The sequence below is a fragment of the Patagioenas fasciata genome, chromosome 14, assembly GCF_037038585.1.
Source record: "Patagioenas fasciata isolate bPatFas1 chromosome 14, bPatFas1.hap1, whole genome shotgun sequence".
Taxonomy (NCBI): Eukaryota; Metazoa; Chordata; class Aves; order Columbiformes; family Columbidae; genus Patagioenas; species Patagioenas fasciata.
Genome location: NC_092533.1, coordinates 2,381,262 through 2,393,711, shown reverse-complemented (window position 1 = coordinate 2,393,711; position 12,450 = coordinate 2,381,262). Strand labels below are relative to the sequence as shown.

Genomic DNA, 12,450 nt, shown 5'->3' with positions numbered 1-12,450 from the left:
TCTCTTCAACCCCTCCCTTCCCAAAACCCTTCCCCACTCCAGAGGAGGAGAAGCAGACCAGCGTACATTCCTTCCCCGAAATTAATGCAAAGTTTTAAATCTGTGGCAGGCCCAAACGTGATGAGACAAAGGAGGAGGTATTTGAGCTACAGGCAGGGTTGCAAAAGCTTGGGAGAGCACTGCTGGTCAGAAACACCAGCCTCATGACCCTCTTCTTGCATCAGACTTCTTGCTAACCATCTGTTTTCCCTGTTGTTCCTTCCCTAAATACAAACCCCATCTCCCAAGCAAGCACAGTCAGCAGAAAGGCCAATATGGAGAGACTTCTGCTTCCATGTGAGGGAGGATCTCATTCTGCTTGGCTTCATGGGGGTGCCCGTCAAGAGCAGCTCCACAGCAGCCAGTGCAATTATGCGAGTGGAAAAGGAGACACTGCAAACCCCCAGGGTTTAACTGGCAAAACCAGGGTCTCCATATGAAACAGATATGCCTTAATTCTTAGCATGACCATGCTCCTTTTCAACCTCTCCCACCTGACAATAAAACTCCCTAACAGAGACAGAAGCACTTCGCCTATTAAAATATACCTGGTTTGGCTAATTTAATATGGTATCAGCACTGAAAAGTGGCATTTGAATGAAATATTTTTCTTGCCCAGACCCTAAATATTCTATCAAAGGCAGTATTAAAACAATAAATACACTGGCCTTAAATACACCTCCAAAACTTAATCTCCAAGATCTAATTTCCGTGCTGCCAAGCAAAGACAGCCATAAACATCATTTGGAATTCAGTGCTCGGTGACTCACTGCTGTTTCAACGGCCTCAAGATACCGCACCAGAAGGCAGAAAGGCTCAAGGAGGTGGAATTAAGGCAGGGAAAACTCCTCACGTCACCAGAGCACAAGGGAGAATGTTTTCCAACACAGGTTATCACTCATATTGCAGTCATATATAACACCAGAATATGAAAGTTACGAAAAGGGGGATACAGCAGCAGCCCGAGGATGTGCTGGGAAAATGAGAGGAAGGGGTGCCATGCATCCCACAGCACCCCAAAAACCCCATGGTGCTGAGAAGCAAAGCCTCAGTTGCTTGCTAGGAAACCGTGGGGTCACCACGGCAGGGCCGGGCCGGCTGCCGGAACCCCGCAGCATCCACCCGTTGGCACCACATCACGCTTTCCCCTCTGTTTTCTGGTTAATGAGGTTCCCTGTCCCCAGCTGGAAGGCATGAATCACGGAGGAAGGGCAGATCCCACACACCCATCCTTCTGATGGAGCAGCCTCCTGCGGCTGGCACAGACCCGCCTCCCTCGTCCCTCCTGCAGGACACCTGCCACGTACCCGGGAAAAGTCCACGCTGGATCCCAGGGATGGGAAAGAGGAGCCAGGCGAGCCTCGGGGCACAGACCATGATGGAGCAGAGTGCCGGGAGGGGAGAGCGGGCAGTCAAATTCTTCACTCGCTGAGACCCAGGGAGATCACTGCAGGACAGCCCCACCACCACATCTCGCTCTGTCTCTCCCAGCTCTCAATTTCATCTCCCACTCACCATAAAACTGCACAGATGCTTCCCCTTCTTAGATGCTCACAATGTGTGTATGGCAAGTGCTATGGTCAGTACTATATTGTATGGATTTAGTGATGTAAATGGATCCCGGACACTTTACTAAAAACCCAGCACTGTGAGATACAGACTCCTTTGTGCTGATTTACTGTTATCAGTCCTCAGCTCCTCTCCAGGCATCATCAGTCAGCTTGAAACTGGCTCGTTTCAGACCCAGGGCTGATGCCACATGACACAAATTGCAAATCTTTGCACCAGAAAGCTGTGCCACATTTCATTAAGAGCACAGCAGAAATGCTGGTGCTCATGGCAGCCCCCAAACCCATGCAAACCTCATCAAACCCCCAGCCACAGGCTCCATAGGCACCTCCCCAGGGACAGCCATGGGCTGGAGGGGTCAGCCCACAAGCTTCTGCCCTCCTGGGGATCCCGCTCAGCCCTCCTAGGAATGGGGCACCTGAATTTCTGGGGCTTTTTCATTAAATAGCTGGGGAGTGGAAGGGCCTCGGCTCACCCCAAGACAGGGAGAGGAGTGTAATCCCTTGCCTCATGTTACAGGACAACTTTTAAATACATCGCCAAAAGCCCCATCAAATAAAACCACTCAGATTACCAGCAAGAGACCTTAGCTCTATTCCCGAGGAGTTGAAATTGTTTTAACTGCCCCATCTTTCTGCCTCCCCGCTCCACGGGTTACACTCGGCACAGGGTCCCCTCGAGTCGTGCCCACCAAAAGACGTTACGCGTGGGACACGTGTCCCCCGAGGCAGGGAACCAAAGGCTGCAAACACCAAACATGGTCTCCCCTGACTGCTCTGCCAGGTTTCCAGAGGGAAGGAGATCGGGGGGTGCCAACAAGGATGAACGAACGGAGCGCGGGCTCAGGACCTGGTTCTCCTTCGCTGTGGGGCCACCATGGCAGGGCCATGGGGACTGAGCGGGCGGACAAGAGGGGATGGTCTGATGGGAGCAGGCGGAGATGAGAGCCGGGAGGTGAGCGGGAGCCCCCAGAGCTCAGAGCAAACCAGCAAGAAGCAAAACTCAACCATAGGCAAGGGTGGGAGGCATCACAGAAACCTGGCGAGGGTGCAGCGACACCCTGCAGAGCTGCACACCCGGAGCAAAGGGCAAACCAAACCAAAAATCATCAAGCATCGTTATGAGCAGCTGCTCAAGAAGCAGAACCAATTTCCAGCATGGACAGGCGCTGGCGGTGCTGCCGGGTGTGCGCCGGCCCTTCCATCCCACAGCGGGGCCGGCGGGCGCCGTTCCCCGGGGCAGGGGCGGCTTTGGGCAGCTCGCAGCCCTGCCCGGCACAGACCGCGGCGGCTCGGCGGGCACCAGCCAGGGCCAAGACTAACTCCGCTGACCTGCCTTGGCACGGGCGCGCACGGGAATGCGCTGGCTGCCGGCTGCCAAGTGCTGGAAAGCTATAAATGGGAGACATTTGGAGAGGGGAAAAAAATGAAGGAGCCAACTTTTAACTGGGCTGAAGTGCATTTGGCTGTACGTGTTCTTTGTGCAGGGACTGAGGAGGAGAATTATGAAGATCTTTGAAGCACTGCTGGAAAAATACCGGCTGTTTCTTCTACAGAGATGAACATTTAGCGGAAAGCGTTTCTTCTCTTGAGTTACATTATGGCAATTCACCTTTTCTATAGTTCTGCATACTGCGCCTAAGCTCACAGCTCAGTGCACAGAGGAAAATAGAGTCACTGGTGCTTTGTAGCAGCAACCTCACCGTAGGAAGCTGTGGGTTTTCTCTTGTCCTTGGTCACGCAAGGGCCTGTCTCTCATGATCCAGTTGCCTAAGAGCGAGATCCTGGTGATTTATTTTTGTGGCGGGGTGAAACCACAAAGTACATCGCACACGCAACTGCACAGAATTTTGCTGAACTCCGTAAACCCTGGAGGAAAAAAGAAATCCCCGAAGTGTTGAAATAAGATCCCCGTTACGAAATAGCTATGGAAAGCCCTGTTTACAAGCCCTGGACACAAAAGACATCCATCTCCCACAGACACAGGGTAGCTCAGCTGCCTCAGGGCTTTCTCACCAAAGATGCCGCCAGGACCGGGCTGGACCCAGAAAAGGGGTGAAATCCAAGTGGTGCCTCCGCTTGTGTTCCCATCTGAAGGAGCCTTGTGCTGTTTGGGACATGTTACTCAGCACCTCTGCCCCTTGCTTTCCACATCTGGAGAATTAAGATAACACTTACTTCACCTTTGTGAACCACAGGCCCTGCCTGGAGCCCAGCTTAAAGAGCAGAGGAGGAGGAGGAGTGCAGACAGAGGAAGGTGAGCACGGGGCTTGCAGTACTGGAAGCAACACATGAGGCTCCTTTTAATTTGTCAAGAGTCCAATGGCCTGAAACAGGCTGATGAGAACAATTCTCCTCTGTGTGCCAGCTAGTGTCTTCTGAGCCCATTTTAATGTAGCGCTTTGCTAAAAACCAGTCCGAATAACCAAGATACTGACTTTCCCCCCTTCCCATCTTTGCCTGGTGGCTGCACACACACAGCAGGTGAAGAACCCCCTCCAGAAAGGGCTAATTTGATTTCCACGTCAAGCCGACACGCACAGACCATTGCCTTTTGCCAGCTTTCTCATAAAAGTAGGCACCACTTCAAGAGCCTATTTTCTGCGTGTGTGTGTTGCACACAGAGCCGTTGGCCCGAGCGCTTGCGGGACGGTCTCCAAGATGACATCGCTCCAGGTGGGTCAAAGCTGAAAGTTTCCAGCTAAGAACCTGATGGATTTGTTGAACATATGGAAGAACGAGAGGACTGGGAAACACACTCAATGCATGTGCAGAAGGGAGTGGGTGAGAGAGCCAGAGCCATTTTTAAGGTTGCTCAAAATCCTCGTTTTTTCTGTCTCTGAATCGTGCAGCAAGCGCGCTTACTCCAGCCTAGGGCACGGCTCCATCCCTTGGCCCTACATCAAACAGCCGTGCAGATAAGCAGCCACACAGCATCACCCTTTCCTGCTCCAACCTTCAGCTGGGACAAGGACTGAGGGCAGAACAAGGGGAAAGCCCTGGGGTAACCTGTCCCCAGGGAGGACACCCCTGAATAGTAATATCATTCTTAGGGGCTTGAAGTTGCCTGCCGGAGGAGAAAATACTGCTTGGGTGGTGAGAATGCAGGACAGGGTGTGAATGGCAAAGCCTGCTCCAAGGGGGAGGTTTCAGACCCGGTTCTATCACAGCTCGTGAGTTTTGCTGTCCAGGATGCAAAACAAGGCAGGGCTGAAAAGAGCCAGGGAAAGTCTCCTGGTTGAAGAGCGAGCAGCTGCAGCAGAAAGGAGGGGAGGTCAAGGACATGGAGCTTCTGCCCGGGAAGGCACAGGGGTCTGGTAGTAGCAGAAAAGGTGTAAAAAGGTCTGGATTGGACGTAAGGACATTTTAGGAGCAGAGTGAGACAACAGTGGCTCTTGGTCACATGAAGGTTTGAAATGACTACCATCGTGGCTGATGAGCTCATAATTACAGAGTGGGGAAAAAATGTTTCTTTTTTGGGGTTTCCATAAAAAACGCAAAAAACCAAGCCAGTATCTGTTCTCTAAGTAACAGCGTCGCTCCTGACAGCCAATGGTTTCAAGAGGATCCTTCCAAAAGACGTGTTAATCCCCCGCTGGGAGGTGCATCCAATGTGGTCCAAGGGAGCCCTGCAGTCACTGCACGGCTCTTCCCGCTGGTGGGGCTGGGAACACCTCTCAGGCACACAACACCCCGTCCTCTGCCCCTTGAAGGCAGCCACTCACATATCTGATTACCAGCTGCCATTTCCAGCGTACCTGCCAGCTCCAATTAGCGTCCAGAAGACAACTGGCACCCTTGCAAGCATCAGTCTTATTGCCTTTATTTCTTAGGAACGGCATCCATCTGCTCCCAATAGCTCACATCTGGCATCCTGAGTGTTATGAAAGAGCCTCAGTCCTATTTGAAGGAAATCATTCCTCCAGTCAAGAGATTCATGCAAAACTCAGTTTAGTATTTGTAGTCACAAATTTACTACCAATCGTACAGTTACCCCCGGTTTCAAACTTTAGAATTACAATTTCATCTGGGGTTTGTTTTTTAATCCCTAAAAAGTTGGTCTGATGTAAATTGCCGTGTGATGGAAAATGTTTATGGAGAAAGCAAGGAGGAGGAGAGAGGGCAGGAACCCCAGCTCAGAGGATCTACAGCAAAACCCCTCCCGAGCAGCGCCCGGGTCCCCGAAGGCATCCTGCTGTAACAAGCACTGTATAGGAGGCAGAGGAATTCCTCATTTTAAGCATTCTCTTCTCAATTTCACTGCCTGGCCTGGCACACCGACCCTTAGATGTGAGCAAAAGGTTCTTCACCCAGAGGTGCTGGACACTGAACAGGCTCCCAGGGAGGTGTCACAGCCCCAACCTGACAGTGTTCAAGAAGAGACTGGGCAACGTCCCCAGACACACGGGGTGACCTGTGGGGTGTCCTGTGCAGGGACAGGAGTTGGACTCCATGATCCTTGTGGGTCCTTCCGACTCAGGACATTCTATATTTCTATACATAATTTCCTGTGATGACCGCAGAGCAGGAAAGGGTACGACCCACACATTTCCCAAGGGATGAGAGAGATGAAGGCCACCACTTCCTCTGCAAAAACTGGACCTGGAAGAAGCAGCTCGTGCCTTGTGCTGGGACACACAAGCTGAATTGCAGAGCAAGTGTTGGCCACCAGCCCTTAGAGAGGGGGTGACAATCTTCTGCACGACCAGAGGTTGTGGTCAAAGGAATGAAAACGGGTAATTCGGCAGAAAAAGGAGGTCTTGCCACCCTTGGAAGAGAAAAACAGGACAGTGCCTGGAAAAGCTGTGACAGCAATGAGCTGTAAACCAGGACTCATGCAGAAGAGGGCCAGGCTTGGGTATCAATGACAGCCAAAGGGAAGAGCTCTAGAAGCTCACAGCACTCAGACAAAACCGTGAACACTCCCAGCTGCCAACAGCACAGCCCACGACATCACTGCGACCAGCAAGGTGGCTTTGACATTGCCCATTCCAGGATGGAGAACACGGCTGGTCTGACACCTCTGCATCCAGAGGCAGAGCCCAACGCTGGGAGAACTCCAGGCTGCACCCATTTTGGCTCCGCTTGCGGTTTGCGTTTTGAGGGTCATTCCTGCCTGGCTGGGGAGGGAAGGACACTCTGCCCTCCGGTTGCACTGGGAACGAGCTCGACAGGAGAAAGCGTGCACGTGTTTTACTTGGCCCTACTCCTAAAATAATTGTTTGGCCACAATGGAAGGTGACAAGCGATCCAGCTGTAGCCCCACAGGGAATATCAGGAGAAAATCCCCGACCGCTCACACAGCCATGGCTGGGCTGCTCTGAACTGCAGCATCGCAGCAGCCCCCACCTGGTCCCACCAGCCCCTGCTCCTGCTATGAGAAGTTCTCCTCTCTCCTACTTGGACCAAATGGCGCCCTGGTCCTCCTGCCCAGGCTTCACCAACAGCAAAAGAGGCTGCACCAACCTTCAGCCAAACGTGGCCAGAGCTGATATTGGGAAGAAAAAAGCAATAAATCTGCTCAACTTTTGGGAGGAGCGTGGAAAGCGCAGCCACAATCACTGGGAACATAGATGTTAAACTCACAAATATCTCTACCCAAATATGCGTGCACTGAGATTGCTCAAGGCTCTAAGTATGAATAAATTTGGATGGATTTTCACTGAATCACATGAAAGATTCTTGACACAGGGACCACCTGCAACTCAAGTTTCCAATTCTTCCTCCAACGCATCAAAAATGGACCTGGGAAAAATATTTTCCCCTCTTACTATATTTTCAGAAGCAACCGAACCATTTCAGCCAATCGGCTGTTTTGCGGGGTTTTTTTGTTGGGTTTGGATTTTGTTGGTTTTTTTTAATAACCAGAGGCATGAATAATTTCCAGCATGGAACATTTCTGCCTAAAGAGCTAAAATTGGCATAGAATCACCCAACAGTCATATACCAAAGGCCTCCAGCAACGGCAACAGTCAGTGCTACCAAACCTACCTAGAGCATTTTTTCCACTGTGCTAAGAGGATCTGTTTCACTCCTCGCCTTCCAATCCAATTTCCAGTGTACTGCACCGCAAGTTTAAAAAAAGGACACCAGGAAGCATGTGCGATAAGGGGGAAGGAAGGGAAAAACCACAATTTCATTCATTCTTTCAACAGAGCCAGAAAGGAGTGGTTACTTTTTGTTTTCTTTTCTTTTTTGTTTTAAAGAAAAAGCTGCAGGGAACAGGCAAGGGGGGAAATGTTTGCTTTAAACTTTCCCATCTGCACAATGAGATATATGAGAGAGAGAGATGGGATGATAGAGAGAGATGATAGAGAGGGAGAGATGATAGAGAGGGAGACAGAGATAGATATATAAGGCACCTTTGCTTCTAAAGGTGCTCCAGATTGTTTTGCAGAGCCAGTTCGAGCCGCTGGCTCCACACAGCCTCCAGTGATGGTGCTTTCCATCTAGGAGTGTGCACAGCTCCAGCTACAATAGAAAGGGAGGAAGAGAGGAAAAATGGCCACTATTTCCCTACTATTTCCTTCCGCACAAGGAGCAAGGCAGCCCGGGGAAACAGCACAACTGGAGGCACCGGTTCATCACATACAAACCCCAAAAGCCTGGCCACCACCTTGGAGCACCAGCGAAGACAAGATGCTGCGGACAAGGAAGCACCAAGCTCCATTTCCTTCCAGCCCTGGCTGCTGCCCAACAGCTGTTCCCTGTTTATTTACTTTACTATTTCCTTGGTTACACAAGCAGCTGCACACAGTTTAACCCCTGCCTGTGCCACCCCACCTCACCTCGCCTGGCACGGTGCTGCAGGACAGCAGCACGGAGCAGGGTCAGGACACCCAGAGCCAGGCTCTCGCTGGCTGGCCAGGGCTTACTCAGCGTGGTCACCCTCACGGCCACGTCCACAGCTCTCCAGAAGGTGCCTTGTGGCACAAGGAACACGGCACCATGGACGTGAGCAGCCACCTGGCACAAGCCCAGGCTTCGCTGGCTGACCTGAAGCCAGCTGACCAGTCGAACCTGGGAAAGCCATCTGGGTTCCCACCGGGTTTGCTTTGCTAGGCAGGCCCAGACGCACTGTAATTTTAGCCAGGTATTTGCATCTGGATGCAGTGGTTTCTGGAAAGGCACCCTCCTTGCCAGGCAACCCCAGCACCCTTCAAATGAAGCACACGGCGATGCTCATCTTCACGCGAGCGGGTTGCTGGAGGCAGCGGGCGCCCGGCTGCTCTCCCAGTCCCATGCACAGGCCAGGAGGGACGTGCCAGTGACTCTTCTGGCAGCTGCTGCTGGTCCATAGATCACATCATGCATTTTCCTTTCTCATCTGCTCAGAGCCTGTTCCAGCAGCTCAGTTTGTGTTTTGGCTCATAAAGCTCAGCCAGACCCCTTGGCTCATCTCCACCAAGAAGGGGGTGGAAAACACCCTTTGCCTGCTCGCCCAGAACACCAGCTTCGGTTTTCTGCAACACAGCCTGTCCCAATTGCCTTTCCAGCCTCCTCCCTCCCTCCCAGCTCCTTTTTCTTCCCCCCTGCACCAGGAGGGAATGGCTAAAGCAGCTGCTGGCGTTGCACATTGCACCTCACCACGCATTTCCCCAGTGCCTGCTCCCCAAAACTCGGGCCAGCAGGACATGGACCTGGGGAACCACCACTTTCCAGCAGCAGCCCTGCTGTGCTGTGATAGCAGCTGTGATAGCAGCTAGGAAAGGCACAGTATTGCCTCTGCTGGAATGGAATTTGGGCCTAATTTTAACAAAATCCCCCCCCCAAAGCAAATAAAGAAACGCAGCAGAAAGCCCACCACTTACAGAGATTTCTGTTGGAGGAATTCAAACACTTCCACGCAGCCCTGTGTGCATTTAGTCCAGGGAGTGATGGCAAAGCCCTAACACTGGGACATGCAAAAGCCCCAAGAGCTACTGGAGCAACGAGTCCAGCTTTTAAGGTTGCCCTGTTCTTGCTATTTTTTCAAGGATGTCCAAAATTGTCTACAAGTTTCCTCAGATCGAAACATTTTCCGGTGGATAACCAAAGGCGTGCTTAACCTAAGACAGAAACCACGCACCCCAACTGACCACAGCTTTCAACCCTCCCAAATCAAAGCCCCAAGAACCGGTGAAGTTCTTACCTGCAGGTCAAAGAACTTGCTGTACCGCCGGTATATGACTTCTGTGGACCCATTGGACCAGGTGACTTTGATAATGTACACCTGTGGGGAACAGAGGAAGAAATCAGAGAGGAGTGACCCAACAACCCACACTACAACCCAAATGCTGCTAAAGCTGCCTACACAACCCCCCCAGTTGGTTGTCAACCAGAGAAGTTCATGGGAGCAATCAAAGTCATTTCACCACTACCAGAAAACATATAAGATTAAAGTATTAAGCTCCATTGCTGCAATTTAACTGTTGACTAAATGCTTATTGATAGTTGGGAACTAAGACAGCTCCCTATCCCTAAACAGGGGCATATATTGGATGTGAAAGGGCTACTTCTATATGAAAACACAGTTAAAGTCTCTCCAGACACAGACACATTACAAATTAACAACAGTGCCTTGGCCATCCCACCGATTGCTGCAGCATCAAGTTTGATGTCATATGCCCAAACCACAAGCCCACAGTACCCAGCACCACCAGCCTGGGTCCCGGGGCTGGTACTTGCAGGAACTCAAACCCTCGAGGTTCAAATCTCTGTCTGTTCTTCCATGAGCAGCTCTCTATACAACCAATCCTAGCAATTGCAGCTTATTCACGGACCATCTGACCAGGCTTTTACTGGTGATGAATGCAAATAAAACCCACCCAACCCAGTGTTTTTATTCTTCTATGAAAGACAACAAGCAAATAACAGAATTGGGCAATTATTTATCTAATGTACTCGCTTGTTTCTCACATAAACCAAAGATGACCCTTGACAAGATGCCAGTGTAACACTCAGATGATGCAAACCTCAGCCTTCACTAATTGATAACAGATTGACTAAGCAGAGCGAGGGCACGTTCATTTTTTCTTCTAACTCTCACATCCTGCCTATTTCTAGCACAAATTCAAGAATCAGTTCACTGAAGAAGGAACGAAACATTCCGAAGCTCAGGTGAACGGACCTGCTAGAACTTCAGCTAACATAAAGAAGTGTGACGGCTCTTAGGATGCTGATGTTTTGGTATTTAAAACAGAATCCCTTCGAGTTTCACAACACACAGAGACACACGTTTTTGCAGATGCTGGAAAGTGACCAACATCCTGGTCCAACATCCAAACTCAATCACCAAGACTCAAACGGATAGCACAACGCTAAATTATTTGAGCTCAAACCTACTCAAACGCTGTGCTAAACATGTAATGGAAAGGGCTGACCCAGCATGACCTACCAAGGTGAGGAGACTCCTGAGGAGCTACAAACTCTTCCAGGGAAATCACTTCCAAATGAAGACAGAAAGTGAGGCAGCAAGATGAAGCAAGTTCTTACTAATAAAAAAAAACAACTATAGCACTTTCAACACAGGAATTAAACGACCATTGTTCTTCAACCAGACGATCTGCCCAAAAAAACACTACAACCGCTTTGCTGACTGGTTGGGTGTCACAGGCACCACCAATCTCTCCCAGACAAAATCCGAATCTCTCAGTATCATCTCCCAGGCCTTATTCAGCTACCCACGATCCCCTCCTTTCATTCACAAACTCTTTGGTTTTCAGCTGAAGGACCTGTGCTTTCTGCATATTAACACAAGGAAGACAGATGGAAGACAGCACCTGTAGCAGCTGTGGAGACCTGGATGGAGCATGAATAGACTGCTCACTTATCACCAAACCCGGCTTGACAAGTACTGCGCATGGAGTCGGGCACAACACCCACTCAAGAACGTGCTTCTGGACCTCACCAGGTCAAGGACAAGTCGGCTGACCACAGCTGGCAACAAAAGCCGATTAAGTTGCATGACGTGGCCTCTGAAACACCTGACAGTCGCCACCACACCGTCAGCAAGCTAAGTGTTAACCTGATGCTGATCAAGCGTCCAAGCTGCCTCTACCCTCACCCCAGGACTTGCCAGCAGGCCAGCACGAGCTCATTTTGGTTAGAAGCTCAGCTGATATCCCAGACTTCTTACCAGTCTACAGCACCTCGCGGGGTTATATCACTGCTGGCTGCCTGCCTGGAGAAAGCCTTCCACTGGGGCAGGACGAAGAGCCAACATTTCTTCATTGTTTATTTCTATCCTGCCTTTATTTGGAGTCAACAGCTTATTAGACTGGGAGTTTAATCAGGATGTGGATTTGCTCAAACCAAAATGAATTCAAAGCTCTTGAAGGTAATAGAGCTGAGAGATTTGAGGGCAGGGCACGCTTTACTATACCTTTTGAAATGAAGGAAGGAGCATTTCTCCCAACCCATAAGCTCACTCCCATTTTGCTGAAATGCAGATCTTGCTGGAGTCTGGATAACAGCTTCTTGGACATCCCATGTGAACAGCAGAAAGGTCTCCGGGGGTATCTCCTCACCCACTTGTGTAAAGCAGAAAATATAGGGAAGCTCACAGGAATGAGAGCTCCTCGATATCTACAAAACCACTGTCTCAGTAAAGCTGGCTGCCTCTCTCCTTGTGAAGATCCCTTGTCCTTCACTCTGATGGCCCCATCCCACCAAGGCGTTCTGCCGGCCAAAACTATCACGGATCTTGGTCTCTGACAATACCCAAATCCACTCCTGTTGTCCTAGGGACAAAAAAGACACCAGAAAGCATAACTCAGGTGCTCTTCTCAGCTAACAACAGACGCGCAGATTTGGAAGGGGATTAACAGTGCAGTTGGCCACCCAGCGATGGTTTGCACAGGAA

General features: G+C 50.6%; 1 protein-coding gene across 4 annotated transcripts in view; it reads right to left on the bottom strand.

Annotated features, from left to right (window-relative positions):
* The window catches only part of SH3PXD2B (SH3 and PX domains 2B), a 68,198-nt gene that overhangs the window by 45,352 nt on the left and 10,396 nt on the right, over positions 1 to 12,450 (bottom strand). For all 4 annotated transcript variants that reach the window (XM_071814622.1, XM_071814623.1, XM_065848770.2 and 1 more), the window contains exon 2: positions 9,739 to 9,819. In XM_071814622.1, the coding sequence (XP_071670723.1) occupies positions 9,739 to 9,819 (81 nt within the window). The remainder of the gene's footprint in view (positions 1 to 9,738; positions 9,820 to 12,450) is intronic.